At 45.1% G+C, this 20,753-nt stretch overlaps 2 protein-coding genes across 3 annotated transcripts; one reads left to right on the top strand and one right to left on the bottom strand.

Annotated features, from left to right (window-relative positions):
• Positions 1 to 13,954: 13,954 nt before the first annotated feature.
• LOC100382144 (uncharacterized) lies at positions 13,955 to 18,132 on the bottom strand. 2 transcript variants are annotated; one of them, XM_008645769.2, is made up of 3 exons: positions 17,835 to 18,132; positions 16,485 to 17,646; positions 13,955 to 14,617 (listed from the first exon to the last, which is right to left on the bottom strand). In XM_008645769.2, exon 2 carries the CDS (start codon positions 17,596 to 17,598, stop codon positions 16,699 to 16,701), a length of 900 nt encoding a protein of 299 aa, XP_008643991.1. In that variant the 5' UTR covers positions 17,599 to 17,646; positions 17,835 to 18,132; the 3' UTR covers positions 13,955 to 14,617; positions 16,485 to 16,698. The 2 variants fall into 2 exon arrangements, with proteins under 2 accessions (XP_008643991.1, NP_001168375.1); NM_001174904.1 differs by having other exon boundaries at positions 13,964 to 14,617; positions 16,485 to 17,656; positions 17,835 to 17,956.
• Positions 18,133 to 18,657: 525 nt separating this feature from the next.
• On the top strand, positions 18,658 to 20,411 carry LOC109939622 (uncharacterized). The gene is made up of 3 exons (XM_020537911.2): positions 18,658 to 19,021; positions 19,102 to 19,243; positions 19,339 to 20,411. Exons 1-3 carry the CDS (start codon positions 18,821 to 18,823, stop codon positions 19,353 to 19,355), a joined length of 360 nt encoding a protein of 119 aa, XP_020393500.1. The 5' UTR covers positions 18,658 to 18,820; the 3' UTR covers positions 19,356 to 20,411.
• Positions 20,412 to 20,753: the final 342 nt, after the last annotated feature.

Below are 20,753 nucleotides of genomic sequence, written 5' to 3' on the forward strand. Positions count from 1 at the left end.
ACTACTAGTGGTGGAGCGGAGGTGCTTACCAGGAGGGTGGACTGGAGGCGAAGGGACACTATGTGTGTAGCCGGCAAAGCAGAGTAACCGAGTGGGTGGGGTGTTTGCCTTGGCTGAGGGTGTTGATTGTGTGTGGAGAGGGAGAGGGTAGCTAGGTGTATTTATAGCTGGGTGTATGTGGTGTAGCACAGTGAAGTTCACTGTTGGTGAGAATAGTGACGAATAAATCGTCTGACTTAGTCTGAACAGGAGAATTATAGGCAGAATATGGGACAAGAGTATTTTAGGAGTTTTCTGGAATATGAACCATGCTTAAGGGATGACATGGTTGGATAGGGAATAGTTTGACAAGAATTTTAGAAACAAGAATGACTGAAATCTGAGTTTGGATGGAGGAGTTTTGGATTTTATAATCATAAGGAGAAAAAGAAAAGGAAAGGAATATTCTTGGAATATTCTAGAATTTGAATATTTAGAGATATTTGGAAAATCAAAAATACAAATGTATTTTTGAGCGGGGTGCGAGGAATTATTTTTGGGCTTTTCTTGGACAGAGGTTTATGTTGGTGGAAACTGTTCCTACCTACTGTGTCACATCAGACAACAGTAAGGCGGGACCCAAATAGCTGGAATGCTGTGGTATTCTGGTCCGAGTGAGCTATGGTATCTTGGGCCAGGTTTTATAGGATTGAAGACGTATTCATACAAACAAGGTTTGCCTTTCTTTTTGGAAGTCTGGCTTGAAAGAATCCCAAAGTTAAGCGTGCTCAACTTGGAGAAACCTAGGATGGGTGACCAGATGGGAAGTTCCCTACTGGAATGAAAATCACAGTCACCGGAGTTCGTATGACTGGAATATGGGTCTGGCTGGTCTTAGGTGGACTGGAGAACATGATGGATGAGTAGTTGAAATTTGGGGTGATCGGATGATCGATGAATAGTAACGGTGAATAGTAATGGTGAATAGCTCGTATGAACGAACGATGAACGGTGAATAGTGACGATGAACGAACGATGAATGATGAATAGGAACTATGAACGAACGATGAACGATCGAACGAACGATTGAAATTTCGGCAGCATAACGGCAGGAAAAAGATTATTTGGACGAACGGACGAACGATCGAACGATCGGACGAACGAACGATCGTAATTTCGGCAGCATAACGGCAGGAAAAAGATTATTTGGACGAACGAACGGACGAACGATCGAACGATCGGACGAACGAACCATGAACGATCAGATGAACGATCGAACGATCGGACGAATGAACGAACAAACTAAGAACAGGGGGACGAACGATCGAAGAACGACCGAACGATCCTTGTGCTGGTGTGTGCTTGTGTGGGAGGTGGAGTTGGAGTGGGCGTGTGGGTGTGGGGGGGAGGGAGGGAGTTGCCATGAAATGGCTTGGGGTGGGATGAGAGGAGGCCCTTGCCCCTCTATTTATAGCCATGGTGGGGGGATTAGGGGGAGGGATGAGAGGATTAGTGGGAGGATGAGAGAATTAGTGGGATATTAGCATGGATTTGTCTTATATGAGTGTAATTAGCTTGTAGAGCTCAACGTATGACACAGGAGGCATACATATACGTGTGAGCATGAGGAAAGTTATGAAGAAAATATTTGTAGGGACTTCAAAAATGATTATGAAGGTATTTCTCAGGAAGAAAATACTTGGAGATATATCGGTGGAATATTTGGGCAGTATTTCTGAAAGAGTTTGAGGGTGATCACTGGGGAAATATTTGTAGGATATTTTGAGTAGGATTTTAGAGAGAATATAGACCACTATATTTTACTTGTTGATATCAACTTGCAAACAAACATTTTGAAATAAAATTTGAAATTCATTTTGAATTTAGAGCGAGTTTGAGAATATTTCAGAATTTGAATTTTTGGGATGCTACAAATCTACCCCACTTAAAAGGAATCTCGTCCTCGAGATTCAGCTTAGAAGGGTTATGGGTATAGCTTTACTTCAGCTACATATCTTCACTTTGCAGACTCTTCGAGATGGAACTTCAACAAAATCTGGCCCTTGCGGAGCATCCGGTTGCTGATTGCAAACGCTGATTCTGGCTAATCAAAGACCATCTTCAGGCTTCTAGCTTTCTCTTGGCAGCTAGCTTATTGAAGAAGCAACGATGCCAACATGCAATCTTTCTTTTGCGAACTCCCACATGGATTCCTTCCTTGATTAGTCTTCTGGTGCTTCATCAACAAAACTTGGGTGACCACTTCTCATCCAGAAACTTATATGCTTTGATGATCTTGTCCTCCACAAGCTTGCTGCATGCCTTCTTCTTTTTCTCCATAGCAGGAACCTTACTGGAACACTACCCCACTTAAAAAGAATGAGGGTAGATCTCTTGAATCTTGGGGATTTGAACTCCTTGAAGTACCTCATAACAAGGGTGTTACGGGGCCTTCTTCTGATGTTGCTGCTTGAGCAGGCTGCGGAGAAATGACTGACACATGGTTGATTCTGGGAGAACCTTCTTCTTATCTTCTCTTCACTATCTTCTTTTCACTGACCCTTTCTTTCTCTTTGCTCTTCCCACTGGAGGATTCTATCAAAGAGTATCACCATCATACAGAGGAGGAAACCAAAGACTATAAACCATGTACAACAGTCTTCAACCCAAGAATCACCAAGCATTGTGATCTTAGGGGCGAGGGAGTGGAAAATGGAGTTGCTTGCGATTTGGCAGAGGGGATTTTATCAGGTGTGTGCTTTTCATTGAGCGAGTTGGGAGTTGAGGGAGCTGGTGTGGGGGTTTTATAGGCGAGCGGCATGCAAGGTGGTGCTCGAGGTGCGGAGTGGCGGTGATGGAGCAGGTGCCACGCGGCGGAAAACACGACAAGGGGAGGGGGAAGCATGTTGCCGGCGACAATGGTGGCGGTGGGTGCGCTGCAAAGGGGGTGTGGGGGCGGTGGTAGTGCGCATGGAGGCGGGCACGCGTGCGGGGGGCAAGGGTGAGTGGTGGGGTCGACGACCCTGATGTTTGTGGCCTCTGGTCCCAAGAATCTTTGCCTCTCTTGTATGGTAATAACGCCTTCTGTCATCTTTTCCTGTTTACTTTGACTCAGGGGCAGTGCTTTGATTCTCACGGTCGGTCCTTTTGACTGAGCGACCGGACTGGTTTCTTCTGTAGCTTATTCGAGGCTTCAAGGGTAAGCTTCCTGGTATCTTCTTGGGTAAGGTACTTTTCTCTTGAGATGGGTTAAGATGAGAATGGAAGCATAAGGTGAGGATTAGCTCTAATTTGTGATCTATGTTTTTAGAGAAAACCTTTCTTAAAAAGAAAGAAAACGCACAAGCTCAGCAATGATAAGCACAAACAAATCAAATGTTTTGAATAAGGGAAGAATAGAGTTTTTCCAAATCACGGACTACTCAGATTCGGGGGCTAAGCATAACTACTATTGCTTGGCTCCTGAATTGAGAACTATGCAACTTATGAGCACTAACGTTAAAGTATCACATATGCACTCAAAAGGGGAGAAAACATCAAGCGAACTTCATTTTGAAATGCCCTAGGGGGCCACACAATTAGAGTTTTGCAAAACACGATTCTACACGATTACTTCTCATACATGCAGGGCTCTAGCCAAAGTGAAGAAAAACTTCACTACCCAATGCATGCAGAGGACTGGGCATAACAAACTTCAGACCAGACAGCTTCTCTTCTGGCAAGGCTGGCACACAACTTCAATCTGAGACATCTCCTGGATGGGTCAAGAGGGAGCTGATGTTGATGACTTCTTCTGGCGATGGTTGAGATGGCAAGACGGGGTCGAACTCTTCTTCAAGCGGGACTGACTCTTGTAGCTCCTCAGAGGGCGGTGGTGCTGGCGGGGTGCTTGCAACTTCTTCTTTGACCTCAAGGGAGGGTGCTGGAATCTTCTTCATGGTGAGGGGCTCAAACAACTCTGACGGGGGATCTTGGGAGGATTCAGGGTGCTCTTGCTTATCCATAGCCTTAGGGGAGACTGGAATTCCTTCCAAGACTATGGCTCCTTCCGGTAGTTCCCAAGCCTTCTTCTCTCCTCTGATAGAGACCGGGTGACCTTCAAGAATCTGGGGATCTTCAGCTCTCCTGGGTTGGATGGAGCGGGCTCTTGGATCCGCAGAGCTCTATGTTGGTTATGGGTTACCAAGTAGGCCTCCATCAACTTCTGGACGTGCTCATTCTTGGCTTGCTTCAGGGCTTCAACATCAATGACGTCACGACTTTCCAAGGCAGTTGTACGGGCTTGAGCTGTGGTGAGATCCACATGGAGCTTACGGTTGCGCTTCTCTGCATCTTCTGCTCGGGCAATCATCTGACGGTGGTGCCGAGCCAAGAAATCATACTGTGCATCCAGGGTGAGCAGGTATGCAGTGAGGTACACGACTGAGGGGTCGTCCTCAAGCAGCTGCTGACCTTCCAATGCACGCATCCTGGCCATCCAAACTGGACGGTCTCTCTGAAAGGGCAGAAAGAATCTGAGCGGTGTGTCGGTCACTTCTTCTTCATAGATCTGACACAGGGCCCTCATGCCTTGCGAGCGACGACTTGACAGGTGTCTTTGAATCTGTGCCCAGCAGCAGTGACACTCCATTCCACATGGTGTGGACTGGATCCAATGTATACAGTCACGACACACTTCTTTGTGCCATGCTCGACGAATTCACGACCATCATACTCTGGCTGGCTCTTGATTCCGAGGCGAACTGTGCATGCTCTCAGCAACTTGGGGAAACCATCTTCATTCTGGCAAAAGCTGGTTTGGCAGCGGACCTCCATCTGACTTCAGAGAGAAGGAAAGGGGGAAAGCATTTTTGAAATGGAGGGATGAGAGCCGGATTTTTTTAAGAAAATAGTTTTGACTCAAAAACTTTTGGATCAGGCTAAGGGTTATGTCCTGCGGCCAACCTAACAGCTCTGATACCACCTGAAGCGCCCCAATCCTCTGGGACTCAAATGTGATACAATTACTAGTCCCAGGAGGCTAGTAAACACATTTATACATCAGATAGTTCTAGATCTTCTTAAACGAGACAAACCTATAAAGGTGGCGATCAACTTTAAGAGTTGGTCCACAACTCGGGACATATCATCAGAGTGGGGCTGAAGCAGCCCGATATACGCAGCGAAGCAAATCAGCGGTCCAACAGCCACAGGCAAGGTTGGGAACAGTCGTAACTCTTACCAGATCTCCTTTTTCTGAAAAACAACAAATAAGCAAGGCTGAGTACAAACGTACTCAGCAGCTCACCTTCACCCGCGGAATGGGGAAATCAGATATAATGCATGGAATATGTGGAGCTCAGGATATTTGCAGAAACAACAATATTTTATGCAGGGTTGTTTTGAAAAACATTTTGTATTTTGCAAAGCGCATCCTCTCCAAAAGGAGCAGGAAGTTTTTCAGTATAGAACGAAATCCCCTAGACTAAACCATCCATGTATCTTAGCAGTTTCCCACTGGTTTTCATTTTAAAAAACAGCTACTGGACTTCCCGTCCACCATAGCTCACGGCTCAACCGCCGGACCTTTTAAAAACCATTTTTCTCAAACGCACCCTTTTTTTGAAAACAAAACATTAATTGCCATACCATACCAGACTCGTCCATTCCTGTGGACACGGACTATTCGAATAGGTTTTCAAACTCTGCGCAGAGGGGTACACTTTACCCACTAGCTCGGTTTCTGCGATCTCACCGTCGTGAGACCCGAATGCCGAATCTCTTTCTTTCCTCGCACATCCTTACCTTAACGGTTATACCGGAAGGAGTCAGGCCACCGCCATGTCCAACCCGGACAAAACATCCCCCCTCCTTATCCTCCCGGTGCTCCCCAGTCTTCATAACCCTGGGGTTGGACCGTACGAGTTCAGATTGAGTGACTGCCCACACAGTCTCGAGTGGTTGTACTTATCATGAGTACAGGTAGTGAAGGATGACAAACCGGTCCTTATGTGAGGGGACAATCCTTCTGCTCACACCTAAACCAGCTGAGCCAGCACCTTAGGCCCTCCCCTAAACCAGGGAGTCCCTGATCATCCCTACTCAAAGGTGATAAGGGTGAAAACCCTTCATCAAACACATTTTGAAAAGCATTTTCTTTTGAAAACTCACACCTTTCCTCAAATCATTTGTAACAAATATATCAGGGATTGATTGCGGCAAGCGGCTGGGTGGCCATAATAACTTATCTCAAAATCATATCATGCATAAAATAACAGGCTGAGGGTTGTGGTTGAAAAACATAGGTAATTTATGCATCAAAGGGATCCAGTGAGCTTGCCGTGCTTATCCGGCGAAAGGGGGGAGAGCTCGCGGAACTGGCTTCTGGCTCCACCGCCTAGCATAGACTTGTAGATCTGGCCTCCACGAGACGGCACGAAGGCTCCGATAATTATGCAGCATGAACAAGCAAACATACAAACAAGCAAGTATACCAACAAATATTTAGTATAGTGGTCAAAATAGCAATATATGGATGGGTAGAGTCTTGAGTAGAATCTGTGTCATGTGGTGTTGAGATACTACTAGTGGTGGAGCGGAGGTGCTTACCAGGAGGGTGGACTGGAGGCGAAGGGACACTATGCGTGTAGCCGGCAGAGCAGAGTAACTGAGTGGGTGGGGTGTTTGCCTTGGCTGAGGGTGTTGAGTGTGTGTGGAGAGGGAGAGGGTAGCTAGGTGTATTTATAGCTGGGTGTATGTGGTGTAGCACAGTGAAGTTCACTGTTGGTGAGAATAGTGACGAATAAATCGTCTGACTTAGTCTGAACAGGAGAATTATAGGCAGAATATGGGACAAGAGTATTTTGGGAGTTTTCTAGAATATGAACCATGCTTAAGGGATGACATGGTTGGATAGGGAATAGTTTGACAAGAATTTTAGAAACAAGAATGACTGAAATCTGAGTTTGGATGGAGGAGTTTTGGATTTTATAATCATAAGGAGAAAAAGAAAAGGAAAGGAATATTCTAGAATTTGAATATTTAGAGATATTTGGAAAATCAAAAATACAAATGTATTTTTGAGCGGGGTGCGAGGAATTATTTTTGGGCTTTTCTTGGACAGAGGTTTATGTTGGTGGAAACTGGTCCTACCTACTGTGTCACATCAGACAACAGTGAGGCGGGACCCAAATAGCTGGAATGTTGTGGTATTCTGGTCCGAGTGGGCTATGGTATCTTGGGCCAGGTTTTATAGGATTGAAGACGTATCCATACAAACAAGGTTTGCCTTTTTTTGGAAGTCTGGCTTGAAAGAATCCCAAAGTTAAGCGTGCTCAACTTGGAAAAATCTAGGATGAGTGACCAGATGGGAAGTTCCCTACTGGAATGAAAATCACAGTCACCGGAGTTCGTATGACTGGAATATGGGTCTGGCTGGTCTTAGGTGGACTAGACAACATGATGGATGAGTAGTTGAAATTTGGGGTGATCGGATGATCAATGAATAGTAACGGTGAATAGTAATGGTGAATAGTAATGGTGAATAGTGATGGTGAATAGCTCGTATGAACGAACGATGAATGGTGAATAGTGACGATGAACGAACGATGAATAGGAACTATGAACGAACGATGAACGATCGAATGATCGAACGAACGAACGATCGGAATTTCGGCAGCATAACGGCTGGAAAAAGATTATTTGGACGAACGATCGAACGATCGGACGAACGGACGAACGAACCATGAACGATCGGACGAACGATCGGACGAACGAACGATCGGAATTTCGGCAGCATAACGACAGGAAAAAGATTATTTGGACGAACGAACGGACGAACGATCGGACGAACGGACGAAGGAACCATGAACGATCGGACGAACGATCGAACGATCGGACGAACGAACGAACAAACTAAGAACAGGGGGACAAACGATCGAAGAACGACCGAACGATCCTTGTGCTAGTGTGTGCTTGTGTGGGAGGTGGAGTTGGAGTGGGCGTGTGGGTGTGGGGGGGAGGGAGGGAGTTGCCATGAAATGGCTTGGGGTGGGATGAGAGGAGGCCCTTGCCCCTCTATTTATAGCCATGGTGGGGGGATTAGGGGGAGGGATGAGAGGATTAGTGGGAGGATGAGAGGATTAGTGGGATATTAGCATGGATTTGTCTTATATGAGTGTAATTAGCTTGTAGAGCTCAACGTATGACACAGGAGGCATACGTATACGTGTGAGCATGAGGAAAGTTATGAAGAAAATATTTGTAGGGACTTCAAAAATGATTCTGAAGGTATTTCTCAGGAAGAAAATACTTGGAGATATATCGGTGGAATATTTGGGCAGTATTTCTGAAAGAGTTTGAGGGTGATCACTGGGGAAATATTTGTAGGATATTTTGAGTAGGATTTTAGAGAGAATATAGACCACTATATTTTACTTGTTGATATCAACTTGCAAACAAACATTTTGAAATAAAATTTGAAATTCATTTTGAATTTAGAGTGAGTTTGAGAATATTTCAGAATTTGAATTTTTGGGATGCTACAACTTATTAGTTCACGGATTGTGTCGATCATCAAACACCAAAACTCAATTAGCCAAATGGCCCGGGGTCCATTTTCCTTACACTAGGCACGTGTCAGGCATAGGTCGTGCCAAACAACACACGACCTGACTTGTCCCGATGTTTGAACAGGTCTAATCATGAAGATCCTATAGTGCAAGATGGTTATACCTCAACAGGACTCCATGTGGGGCGTTGTTGCCGCACCTATCTTGGGACCCCACCACCCAATGCGGTATAGTGTTCATGTCTTCGAGAAGATCCTTGAGGCCTCCTCTACCCTTGGAAGACTCGCTAGCCTAAGAACATTTAGTAGTGGAAGAGTTTCGAGCGTCAGTGATTGCTGAATGGTGAAGGATTAAGGAGGAACAAGACCTCCTTGCCTAGACACGGACCCAACTAGAGGAGCCCATCAAGGAGGCCTAGGCGATAGTTATGCTGGATACCCTCTTTTGGAAGGGTATGGAGGATATACTATCCTCAAGGCTGAAAAGGAGCTTGAGGCACTAAAGCAGTAAAAGTAGACCACAAACACAATTGGGAGGATGCAAAGGCCAAGGAAAGTGAAAATCTTGAGTTGTGCCAAGAGTTAGAGGCAAACTTCGCTGCCATATGGGTGTGGAAGTAGGTTCTCATTTTATAAGAGCATGACCTAGCCAAGAGGCTCACTTCACACTAGATGGTGGAGAAAGTCTTTAAGGACAAGGCAGAGGCGAGGGAGCAGGCCTTGGCCTCCTTTCTAGGTATCATAAGATCCACGTCATCCGAGAAAAAAATGAAAGATGAGAAGTTGGGCCCAGAGAGGAGGGAGCAGGCCTGCTAGCAACTTGAAGAGAAGCTAAAAGCAATGGTAGAGAAGTTGTTGATCTCATATGACATCCTTTACTATCAGCTTCTTTCACCTTTTCACGCAAAGCTTTGCTCTTGTTGGGATCATTTTGCAATGACAGACAACGTGCAATTTGTGCCTTTTTACCAGGTAATGGACCAAGCAAATGAACACAAACTCTAGTTAAACTACCTTTGTATGATTTCTTGCAATGTTTACACTGCCACTCCTTTGTTCCACCAACATTTTTTCCACTTGGAACACCAATAATATTAACTTCATCTAGAAGTGGATGTCTCATACCAGTAGCCGCAGCCCCATCTTCGTCACAACTGTCTGCGTCTGCACCGCCATCTTGGATATCTACAGGCACCTCATGGATGACTTACACATCATCATCATCATCATCTTTTTGATCCGCACACTTTCTTTTGCTTGAAGAATCGAAACCATGTCTGCGTTGAGCTTCAGGTTTGGGTTGGGCTGTGCATTGGCGGATTGAGCGTACTATTTAAATGGTGTGGGACTGTGGGTTGGGCTGTGCGTCGTCCCTTCTTCTCCCCACGATGGCAGCCAGCCGCGGAGCCGTCTCAGCTTCCTAATCCCTTCCTCTTCTCCTTTCGTGGCCCCGTCGCTCCCTGTACTCACGCTGCAGCACCGATTTCCCATTGCAACGCGGCCGACGGCCCAATCGATTCCTCTTCTCCTCTGGTGGCCCCGTGCCCCGCCGCTATTTCCCTTCCTCTTATGTCGCATCACATCCCGTGGCCCCGCCGCTATTCCCCTTCCTCTTCCTGACACGTTTATGGTTTCCCCCACCGCGTCCTCCATGGAAGACTGGAAGAGCCTTGGTGCCTTGTCCGCTTGACGTCGATGGTGGCTCTGCGCCTTTGCGTTGCCTCCACAGAAGGAAGACGCAGCAAGGCGGACAGACGACGCAGCGTCACAGCGCGGTGGCCGGACGACGGCAGCGCGGCGGCGTGGCTTCCTCCATCGTTCCTAGCTATGATAGACGTCGTTCTGCGAACGTTTCTTGGCTTGTTCCCGTGTGTTCCCGTTCCTCGTTTTGGGACGAAATTCCTGGAACGCGGAACGCAGCATCGTTCCTCGTTCCTGTCACTAAGCTCCTAACCCTGATTAGGGTTAAGGTTTGCTACATCTAGAACCTAGAGCTCTCACTAGAGCCCCTACACGAAGACATGGTACCGGAGCTTCACCGGTCCATCGAGGATGAAATCTAGGAAATGGCGAAGTTGATGGCTTGCCACTAGATCCAGGGAAAGCCAAGCTCGCCCACGAGGGGTGGGACTCAGATGATGATTTAGTCGGTGTTTCTTCTATGGGTGATATGGGGTCGATCCCTCCAATCTTGACGACCAGTAGCTTCCTCGATATGCATGGCCTGCTCCCTCTTATGTAATTATTTTTTTAATGTTTCTTATGAAATAGAAAATAAATCTTGTCTTCTTGTTCTTTTAAAGAAGTTTTTATGGTATAGCTACATATTGGTTAGATTTTTTTATTGGGTCGAGGAATTCCAGCTGCTAATCATAGCTACGTTGATCTCAAGAAAGATTCAATCAAGGAGATGGTAACACCCTGCAGCAATGCTGTTCTTCATGTTCATGTTTGTATGTCTTGAAGGCAGCCTGTTAATAAGATGTGACAAAAGGAAGGAATCACAACATCACATTTCTGGTGCAATATATTTACAGTTCATTTTTTTCTTTCTCCCCAGTATGTTTGTTGCGCTCATGCAGTATAATTTTTTTTAACTTTACGTGCGTTTGTCGCCTGATGATCAATCCTTTTTGTCCCAGACAGCAATGCACACTCAGAGCGAGGAAAATAACACTATCCTTTTCGCCGAGTGCAATGATTGAATTGAAGATACTAATCTCTTTGCTCGCTCGCTGCTCTTTCATCATCGCGCGGAGTTGGTAAGTATCGTCGGCAGATAGTCGTGGCAATAACTCCGATCCAAACCGCGGCCAGAACAGGAGCAACAACAACTAAATTCAGAGGTCCCCAGAGAGTTAGATACACCAACAAAACCACCCCGGCCATCCGTTTCCTCCTGCATTTAAGCCACGGAATTTCATCCCACACAAATATATGCACAATAATCAGTGGATGACAATGTGGTCCCCTTCCCCCTGCTCTTTGCATGTGTAAGGCTATCTCCATCAGTTTACCCATCCACATACCTGTATTCAAATCACACTTTGTGAATAACACAGTCTACAGTGTGAAGCAGTGTTCTAGGTAGACTGTTGCAGACGGTCTAAACCGTCGTCCTTGTTGTACTTGTAATTAATTCAAGGCCGGTGATACATGCACATCTCTCTTAGACATTGTTTGGTTATTCCAATTCTACATGGATTAGCCTGTATTGAAATGGATTGGAATGAATTTTGACTTGCTATGAATTTAAACCGACTCAATATTACTAAATTTATATGGATTAATTAAAGGTTACATTTGGGGTATTTGTACACATTATATTTATGCATACATATGCATATGTACTAAACAGCAAGGACAGGGATGGCGATGGCAGCATATGCTACAACTTTGTTTCTGTTCCCATGCATGCAAAGGGAAGCCCTACCACGACGTGGCTACCCATGCCACTCATTGGTGCACCACTGTTTGCTAGTACAACAACGTACAAACACACAAACGCTAGATGCATGGACCGGCTTCTGAATCCAGCTAGCTGGATTGTTTCTAACTAGCTAGTTAATAATGTAGGTCAATATATAGCTACGCATGGGGACGGGATCAGGAGCTTAGTTAATTAATTATGTGGTCTCGCTCTAATAGATAGTAACCTTGCTTTGCACTACAGGCTACTGTACACACTTTATACACATACATACAACTTCAGCTAGCGCAACACATGCGATGAGAAATGCTCCCTGCTGTGTGTCGTCAATGGGTTATAATTCGTAGAGAGATGTCTTAAGTCAAAAGTTCGAAACTTTGGTCAAATATCTAGAAAATCCACAAAGATTTATGACATCAAATTAATTAGCATCGTTAGATACAACATAGAATGTATTTTCATAAAATATTCATGTTAATTATGTCATACTCTTTCCTATAAAGTTAGTCAGGACTAAGAATTTAACATGGTTTGACTTGCACGGTTTCTAAAAATTAAATTTATTTACTTCATGGAATAAGAAATGTGTGCATGCATGGGTGCATGGAGTAGATTTTTGTTGGCTAGATAGCTCCCTTTCATTTCTAGCTACGGAATCTCGGTTAAACAATGATACAGTAGGCTGCAAGCCATGGAATAATATGATCATTGGGGTTTGGGGAGGGATGGGAAGTCAGCCCTAGATGTCTGTGAGATCCATTGATTTCAGTGCAATCCATAGAACCGTTGCTAATGACTAGTACTAGAGTACTCTATATACTAGCTAGCTAGCTCCCTTATACGTACTTTGAACTCCGGTGGGGATTCATGCTTCAAGGTTTAGCTCAACAACGTAATTTATTTACTTCAGGCCAATTTTTTTCCTGAAAGATATGTTAACTTTGCTGCGGCTCTGCTAATTCTTCTAGAGAAGATTTTTTTTTCATTTATTAAAAGAAATTAAAAAGATAAAAGGGGGAGGGAAGTAAGAAAACCCCCTCCCATGCACCCCCACGAGGTTTAGTAAAAAAACAACACTCTAGAAAGAAAAAACTAGGGAGCAGCCTCAAACAAACAGCTAAGGACATCCAGGACCAGCGACGACCTAGCAATAGAGAAGAACTTCGATCCCCAGATCCCATTTATTAACTGCACTGCACATACCTCCAACGGCTTATTCATTTTCATCTCATATTTAAACTTCACTCTGTGAATAACGTAAAACAGTATTCTGGATGACGATACGGATAAACTGTTGAAGACGGTCTAATAATACTGTCAATGCAAAAAGAGAGTGCCTCAACTCAACGAAAAAAGTTGGCCCTCTGGCCCAAATCCCCTTGCTAGTAATTTAAGACATATATATAATGCAATGCAAGTTCAATGGAATCAAAATTTACTACTATATGTTAAAGAGATGTTTCTTCAAGCATGAGGTAATAGGTCATTTTGATTTAAACTTGAACCGATGTTGGATCAAAACTGACGAAAAAAATTTAAAAGAACAAAATGGCTAGCCACCACACAAGCAGGTTCTGTAATATATATCTCCCATTTGTTAACAGGCTATTTGGTTGATGTATATAGTCCGGGTCAAGGTGTGACTCCGGCCGGACGAGTATTTTGCTAGGGATGAGTTGATGATTCTGACTCAACTACATTCATAATCGCTCGGGGGTGCACCGGTGCCATCCACTTGAAACAAAAACATGCGTGACTGCATGCGTGAATGACTCGATATATATAATAACAATCATAGATATATATACATAATTGTCACTGCTTTTTTTTGTGAAATTTCCTTCCAAAGAAATAACACATCTTCAGTTAAAACTTTATACATGCATATTATTCATGGGACAACGACGTAACATATAGAATTGTGAAGTGAGCCTGATGGCCCTCTCTATCATAGGCATGAATGATAATTCAAACAAAATCGATAGTAACACAATATAAACTAAAATGATGAATAGGTAGCTCCTTGCCCTCCATCCATTCATGTCCAAATAAATACTTCTATTTATTTATAGACACAATGCAAGCAATACGGGCAGAACCGTTTCTCTCTCTCTGAAGACGTACTCACGGCAGAAAGAAATTGTGAAAGGGAAACGGAAAAAGGAGTGAAATTAAAGGCGAAGAATACTAACGAGAGGGGTGAAGAAAGAAAGAAGATCCACATGTTCAACGACACCAAATAAATGCACAAGTGAACGAAGATACATGTTTAGCTGAGCGCTCCTCCAAGTTGCATTGGTGTGTTAATTCCTTCATCAATTCATGCCTGCCGCTCCCCCTCCGATCCGCCTGCAAAAAAAAAAAAGCGAAGAAAGCTATTTGCTGCATGCATTTTGTTTCTCTATCTCACATCACCACTCGCTGCTAGCTGCTGCCGTCGTCGTCGTCGTCCTGCGCTGCAGCTGCAGCACACCATGCATGCTTCTCTCTGCTGTGTCTGTCTGCCTCTCTCACCTTCCCACCATTGATTTCTCTGTGTTACGCTGATCCATATATATGATGAGCACCTCTGTCCCGGCCCCATTTCATACCACTCCTTCTGTCTTGCATTTATTTTGGCCCTAACTCTTGAGCAAGGAAGGCAACTGATCATGAGGAACCTGCCATGGCATAATTTCAGGTGAATGATATATGTCAGCGAGAGTGAAATTGAATGGATGAGTGATAAACAGTATTTCATACATCACGTTAGTTCATGATGCTTGTAGTAGTCAGCGGGGAGGATAGAAAGAGGGATATTTAATTTATGCACTAGAAGATTAAGTGCTAATTAACCTAGAAGGTAAGTCCATTGCACGCACAATCTAGCTAGACTATATAGAGATTAAAAATGCAAGAGTTGGTTACTTGTGTTCCCTAATCATGCATCAAAGTATCAAACTGATGTGTCTTTCAAGTCATGCTTAGTGAGTGTAACTAGCACTGATATCAACAACTGTTTAAGCAACCAAGAGGATGTTACTATATATATTATTGAACAACTAGGCAGATTCATTGCACCTTTAACTTCAGGGGGGTAGATCATAAAAAAAAACTTGACTCGCCATGTGTTTGTCTCCCCCTCCCCGAAGGTAAGGTTAAAAAGTCACAAATAAACCTCCTGCTTTGCCCTTCCTGGCCAAGAAAATTCTCAAACCCGGCCCCTTCTTTTCTAGCAAGGTTTATTAGCCTAAATTTGCTCCCACCAGAAATTAAACCTAGGACCTAGAGGTGCTTCCAAAGCACTATGACCTAGATTACAAGGCAATAATTCCATTTTAGGGCCGGGATGACCATAATCCACCGTGTTTTTTTTTACTTTTTGTCAGCCCTTCAAAGCTTGCCAATCCTTTTAAACTAAGCTATTTTCTACCTCAAGAACACACTTTACAAAGAGCTAAAAATGTGGACAGCTGAGTTTTAGCAGTACAGCGCGTGATAAAGAAGTCCAATAGAAGATATTTCAGATCGTGCACATGGCGGCTGTCATCTTTACATATCTAGCTAGCTGCATGCCTAACTATGATTTCTTGTAATCAAGTGAAATGCTGGCTTGCAGTGGTCATTTAGCTACCTACTAGTAGCTACATATGCATAGGTATATATACGGGGGTGTTTGGTTTGTAGGGACTAATGTTTAGTCCCATTTTATTCCATTTTAGACTATAAATTGTCAAATTTAGAAACTATAATAGAGTTTTAGTTTCTATATTTAGCAATTTTGCAACTAAAATGGAATAAAATGTAGGGACTAAAAATTAGTCCCTAGAAACCAAACACCCCTTACATTAATGATGTGAATTGCCTTTTTTTCTGACCCACAAGGAAAAAAATATGGACAATGAACTCAAGCAATAGGTTTTGTATATGCAAGAAGCTAGCACCTATATATACTAGCTAGTATACTTCTTCATTAACATTCCAGGATAGCCTTTTCATGAAGCTAAGCCACACCACTCTACTACTATACATCTGGGTGAGCAATAATATATATTCACCAACTCAAAAATCAGTTTTCCCTGTAAATTTCATTTGTTAATTCTGCACGAATTACTGGAGTTTGTAAGATATAGCACTCCCAAACAACTTGCATATTTTCAGGTTAAGAAGTTAAATAAGCTCCCCTGGAATACAAAATGGTACTAGTAGAACGTTCTAAATTTAAACTGTAAGGGCCTAGGTAATTTTGTTATGTCTATCTACCAGGTAAAACTATGTATATATAAAAACCAGAATAACTTATAAGTTGGAATAGATGGAGTTTTTCTAATAAGGATTAACATGGCAAACAAACACACATATACTTCTCATGTTTACATTGCTGGTTGAAAAGAACAGATCTATATGTACCAAACAATAGTTTCGAAGATCGAGAAAGTCAAAAGAGAAACAAACAAATTAAAGAAGGCCACAACCATATTCAATATTAATCGGAAGGGGAGCATATATCTATGGGGATCTATTTGTGGCAATAAAAAGAAAAGATACCTTGATATAATAATCCAGCTATAGCCTGCCTTCGGGAGGCGTGCATGGATCCGAGAGATCGACGATGCCGCGACGCGACGCCATATGAACATGATGGAGATCGACGAGGGGAAAAGAATTCATAACGAACAAGGGCGAACGAACACCAAACAAGAAAGGAAAAGGCCGAAGGAAGCACGAATCAGAGGCAGGCGCGGCCATCGGACTCATCAGATCAGGCCGGCGGCGGAACGAGACCGCCGCCACCGCTGCCCTCGTCGCTGCCATCCGTGTTCTTCTGCTGCGACACCTCGGGGTGAGAGTGAGACTGGCCCGGGGACGACGGCGGCGGGGACTGCTCCATCTGGTACGTGAGCGCCACGGTCGTCTGCGCCTGCGACGGCGGTTGCTGGTGGTGCTGCTGCTGGAAGAGGAAGCCGCCCTCGTACGGCACCGCGTCGGGCGGCCCAACGGCCACCGTGGCGCCGCTCCCGGGCACGGCGTGCGCGTAGACCACCGCCTGCCTCATCATGACATCCTGCTCGCGCGCGACCTGCGCGGCCAGAGCGAGCTGCTGCTGCGCCTCAGCAGCAGCCATCAGATGGTGCTGGTGGTGGAGGTGCTGCCCGTGCGCCATCATCTGCTGCTGGTGCGGGTGACCGTGCTGCTGGTGCGGCTGCGGCCCGACGCCGACTGCGAGACCCATGCCCGTCGCGAGAGGCACGCCGCCGCCAGCGCCTGCGGCATACTGGTGGTGGTACTGCTGCGGCGTCGCGACGAAAGGCGTAAAGGCGGCGGGCCCAATGTAGGCGGCCAGTTCCTTGCGCGCGGCGACGAGCTCGTCGCGCACCTGCCTGATCCTGACCTGTAGGACGGAGATGTGGGAGACGCAGCCGTAGACAGGGTCGCGGATGCGCGCCTCCGCCTCGTATGCGAGAGAGTTGACGGCGTCCTCCCGCTGCACCGCCGGAAGATCGTTGAGCAGCTTGGAGACGTTGCTGGCACCAAAGATACGGTGCACACTAGCAAACTTCGCTGGGTTGTCTGGCGGGAAGTAGGGCGCGAAGACGCATCCCTGGGTGCACTTGCGCCGCAGCAGCTTACACGCGGCGCATGGAGAGTTAGAGGACGACATCTTCGCTGCCAGCGGCCGGACTCCTCTCCTCCTTGTATGCACGCAGTGCTGATGAAATCTACACATACGTACAAAATGAGTGCTGTACTGGGGTGATTGAGATCGAGGGATTATCGGGTCAGCCAACATGCGCCGGCCGCATGGATCCAGAAAAGGAAGATACGGAGATTCAATTCGGACGGGTTATTCCGCGGAATTTGCTAGGGCACGTACACCCGCATGGTTCTTATTCTTACCAATGAAGAGACGATGAAGAAGGCCACGGGATCACTTCATGGCCGGACGGAGGGATCTCTACTCCACGACGCGCGCGCGGCAGTTCAGTAGGGGGCAGGGTCGGCGAGCGAGGAGACCGAGGACGACGCGGAGAGAGAGAGAGAGAGAGAGAGAGAGAGAGAGAGAGAGAGAGAGGCGTGATCTGGAATAATTCTGGATGGAGGCGTCGTCCGTTGGTTGGGGAGGGCGGTCCAGAGCACTCCAGAGGGAGTTGGGGTCGTTCGTAATCGTGGAGAAGGGAATATAGGAGTGGGTGGGGACGTGGGGCGGGGGTTGTCTTTGGTTACCCCACTCGGTTGTGGCTGGGCTGGAATGTATCTACTAATCTACTAAGGCCCCGTTCGGTTGCCTGGGAAGTCATCCAGGCCAGAAACAGTTCTAGGCCAGGAAACAGTAGATCACTCAAACCAGCCTAGGATTTGATCCAAATGGTAAGAGGCCTGGATTCCTACCGAGCCATAGAGGAAGTGGAAACTTTGAACCGGGCCGTTTTTGTTTTTATTTCAGATTGAAACGAACAGCTGAATGCCGGATTCGAAACTGGATAATTTTTCCGGCTGGAAAGAGGCCTGGAACGGCTGGATCAGCTAGAAACGAACGAGACCTAATGGATTAGTCACACGGACGCTGTCGGTACCGTACAATTTTATTTATCTATACTACTCTATTATGAAGCTAAGGAGGGCGTCCACACCTCCGTGCCCCCGCCCCCTCGCGCAAGCACCCCCCGCTGCCCGCCCCCGCCCCCGCCCCCCGGAAATATCGCGCCGCTCCCCGCCCATCTCGCTGTCGCGCCCGCCACCCCCCCAGCGGAGACAACGCGCGATGCCTCCTCCACGCGTGCCTCATCGACACCACAATCATTGCCACATCCCCCGCCGCCGAGGTCGTGTGGTGGAACCGTCGAGTCTAGCGCCGCCCCCAACCAGACCTGCCCGCTACCCCGATGCGCCGTCGCCTCCACGCCCATCTCGCTCCCAGGAACCGCCTGCCTGTAGCCCCCCGCGTCACCGCCTCCACTGGCCATATTCCCCCATTCCCCAATTCAACGGATGTTAAAAGGGATTCACCTCTTGCTCCTCCCCACCCTCCATCACCTACCCTTGAAGAACCTGTGGAAGAAGCACCCAAGACATATGCTTCAGTGGTAAGCAAATACATTATAAATGTTATAATTAAGCTTAACTCCTAATTTCTGCTTTTCTTGATTGCTTGATTTGGTATCAGTTGCGAACGAAATCAAAGGCAACGATGGCGATTACAGAGTCACAACAGGCTCAACAGTTGGCCCAGCAGCCACAGTCTGCCTCAGTGCATGAAAAGTCTAACCTGGACAACCACCGGGATGTTAGCGTCCCTGAGGATGAAGGTCTTTTTCCTTTTTTGTTCACTGTTTCATTCATGCTTCTGATGAGTTTTATTGGACCTATGTTTAAAATGTCTTGTCATTAAAACAATTTATAGGTAATGAACATGGCTAAAAATCCAATCGATCTTTGTGCGCCTGAACTGGTATTGTTAATTGTTCATTTGGTTTTTATTCAAATCTTCCAGTTTTAGATTTTTGCTTAATTATCTTTTCAAGGCCTTCTTGGATGGTTTAAGTTCAGACCCAAATCTTTGACTAAGTATTTTAGCCAGTAGTTAAGGAGATTTTAAATTGACCCTTTATAGAAGTTCCTCCTAGAATATTTAAATCGATATCGATGACCTTTACTGACCGCCTTTTAAATTGTCATTATATCAGTTCTGTAAATAATGTTTCTTAAGTGGGGGCTCTTGTTAGGCTATCCAAACTCCTGTTTGCTTATTTTCAACTGTTATTTTTTTCTCATTATGTGTAACTATGTAAGAGCTGCTACATCATCGATAATTCGGTAGCTTATTTTCAACACCAGGTTTGCATGTTTCCAGTTTCATTTTATTTAGGCCCAATCTTCAATACTAGCAGATTTTTAGCAAGTAGTTAAGAAGTAGGCAATCGTAGTAGCAATTGCTGCATCAATTAGGAGGGTTTCATGGGCAGGTGTATAGCCCCATGTCAGCTATATAATTGTGATTGCTTGTGTAGCTGCATTAACCAAATACTTGTGCTGTTTACTAAAGCATGCTACCAGTACCAGTATGTAATGAGGTACCTGAGTCAGAATTTCTTCTTTATTAACCACTCTTTGCGAATGCGCTGTATTTATCTTTCTTGAAGCATTATGACAGTATTGTTAGGCTGAGACATAGTTTTTTCTTCATTAAAAGTTTGCGTCCCCCTTACAAACTTCCATGCTACAGCTCTAAATTGCTAATTTATCTGACAGGGGCCTACTTCATGCAACATATTTTTTGTCTTTCAATGGTCAAAGGTTCTTTATGTTTGTATATCTTTGTATGTATATCATGACTAGATTGTAGCACCTTGCATGTCTATCTCGCGTGAACTCATTTAGCAAAATTGTTTATAATCATCTATTAAATATGTCATGATCTGTTGCCGCATTATGTTATTAGATATTCTCTTTAGTGCTCTTTGTTATCCTACATCTATTGTAGTTCTGTAAAGGAGAACAAGGACACACAAGAGGGCTAGATGGCAGGGGTTCAGGTAGTCTTCATGTTTTATTTCATCAAAAGTACTTCACATGTTTTCTTTTGAGTTGCTCAATTTTCTCAAGTTCGCATGCCTTTTTTGTAGAAACATTCTTCTGTGTAATACTTGTCATTTAATTAATGGTTAGTCAGATTGGAAATACTACAATCTTTCTACAAATTTGCATGCCTTTCTTGCTTCAAAAAAACTAAGGTTCATGCGTTGCATTGCTAGATTGATGGGTCACTAATATATGGTGTAAATTCAACAGCACCTCTTAATGTCTTTCATGACGTAC

The sequence above is a fragment of the Zea mays genome, chromosome 5, assembly GCF_902167145.1.
Source record: "Zea mays cultivar B73 chromosome 5, Zm-B73-REFERENCE-NAM-5.0, whole genome shotgun sequence".
In the NCBI taxonomy this organism is placed as follows: Eukaryota; Viridiplantae; Streptophyta; class Magnoliopsida; order Poales; family Poaceae; genus Zea; species Zea mays.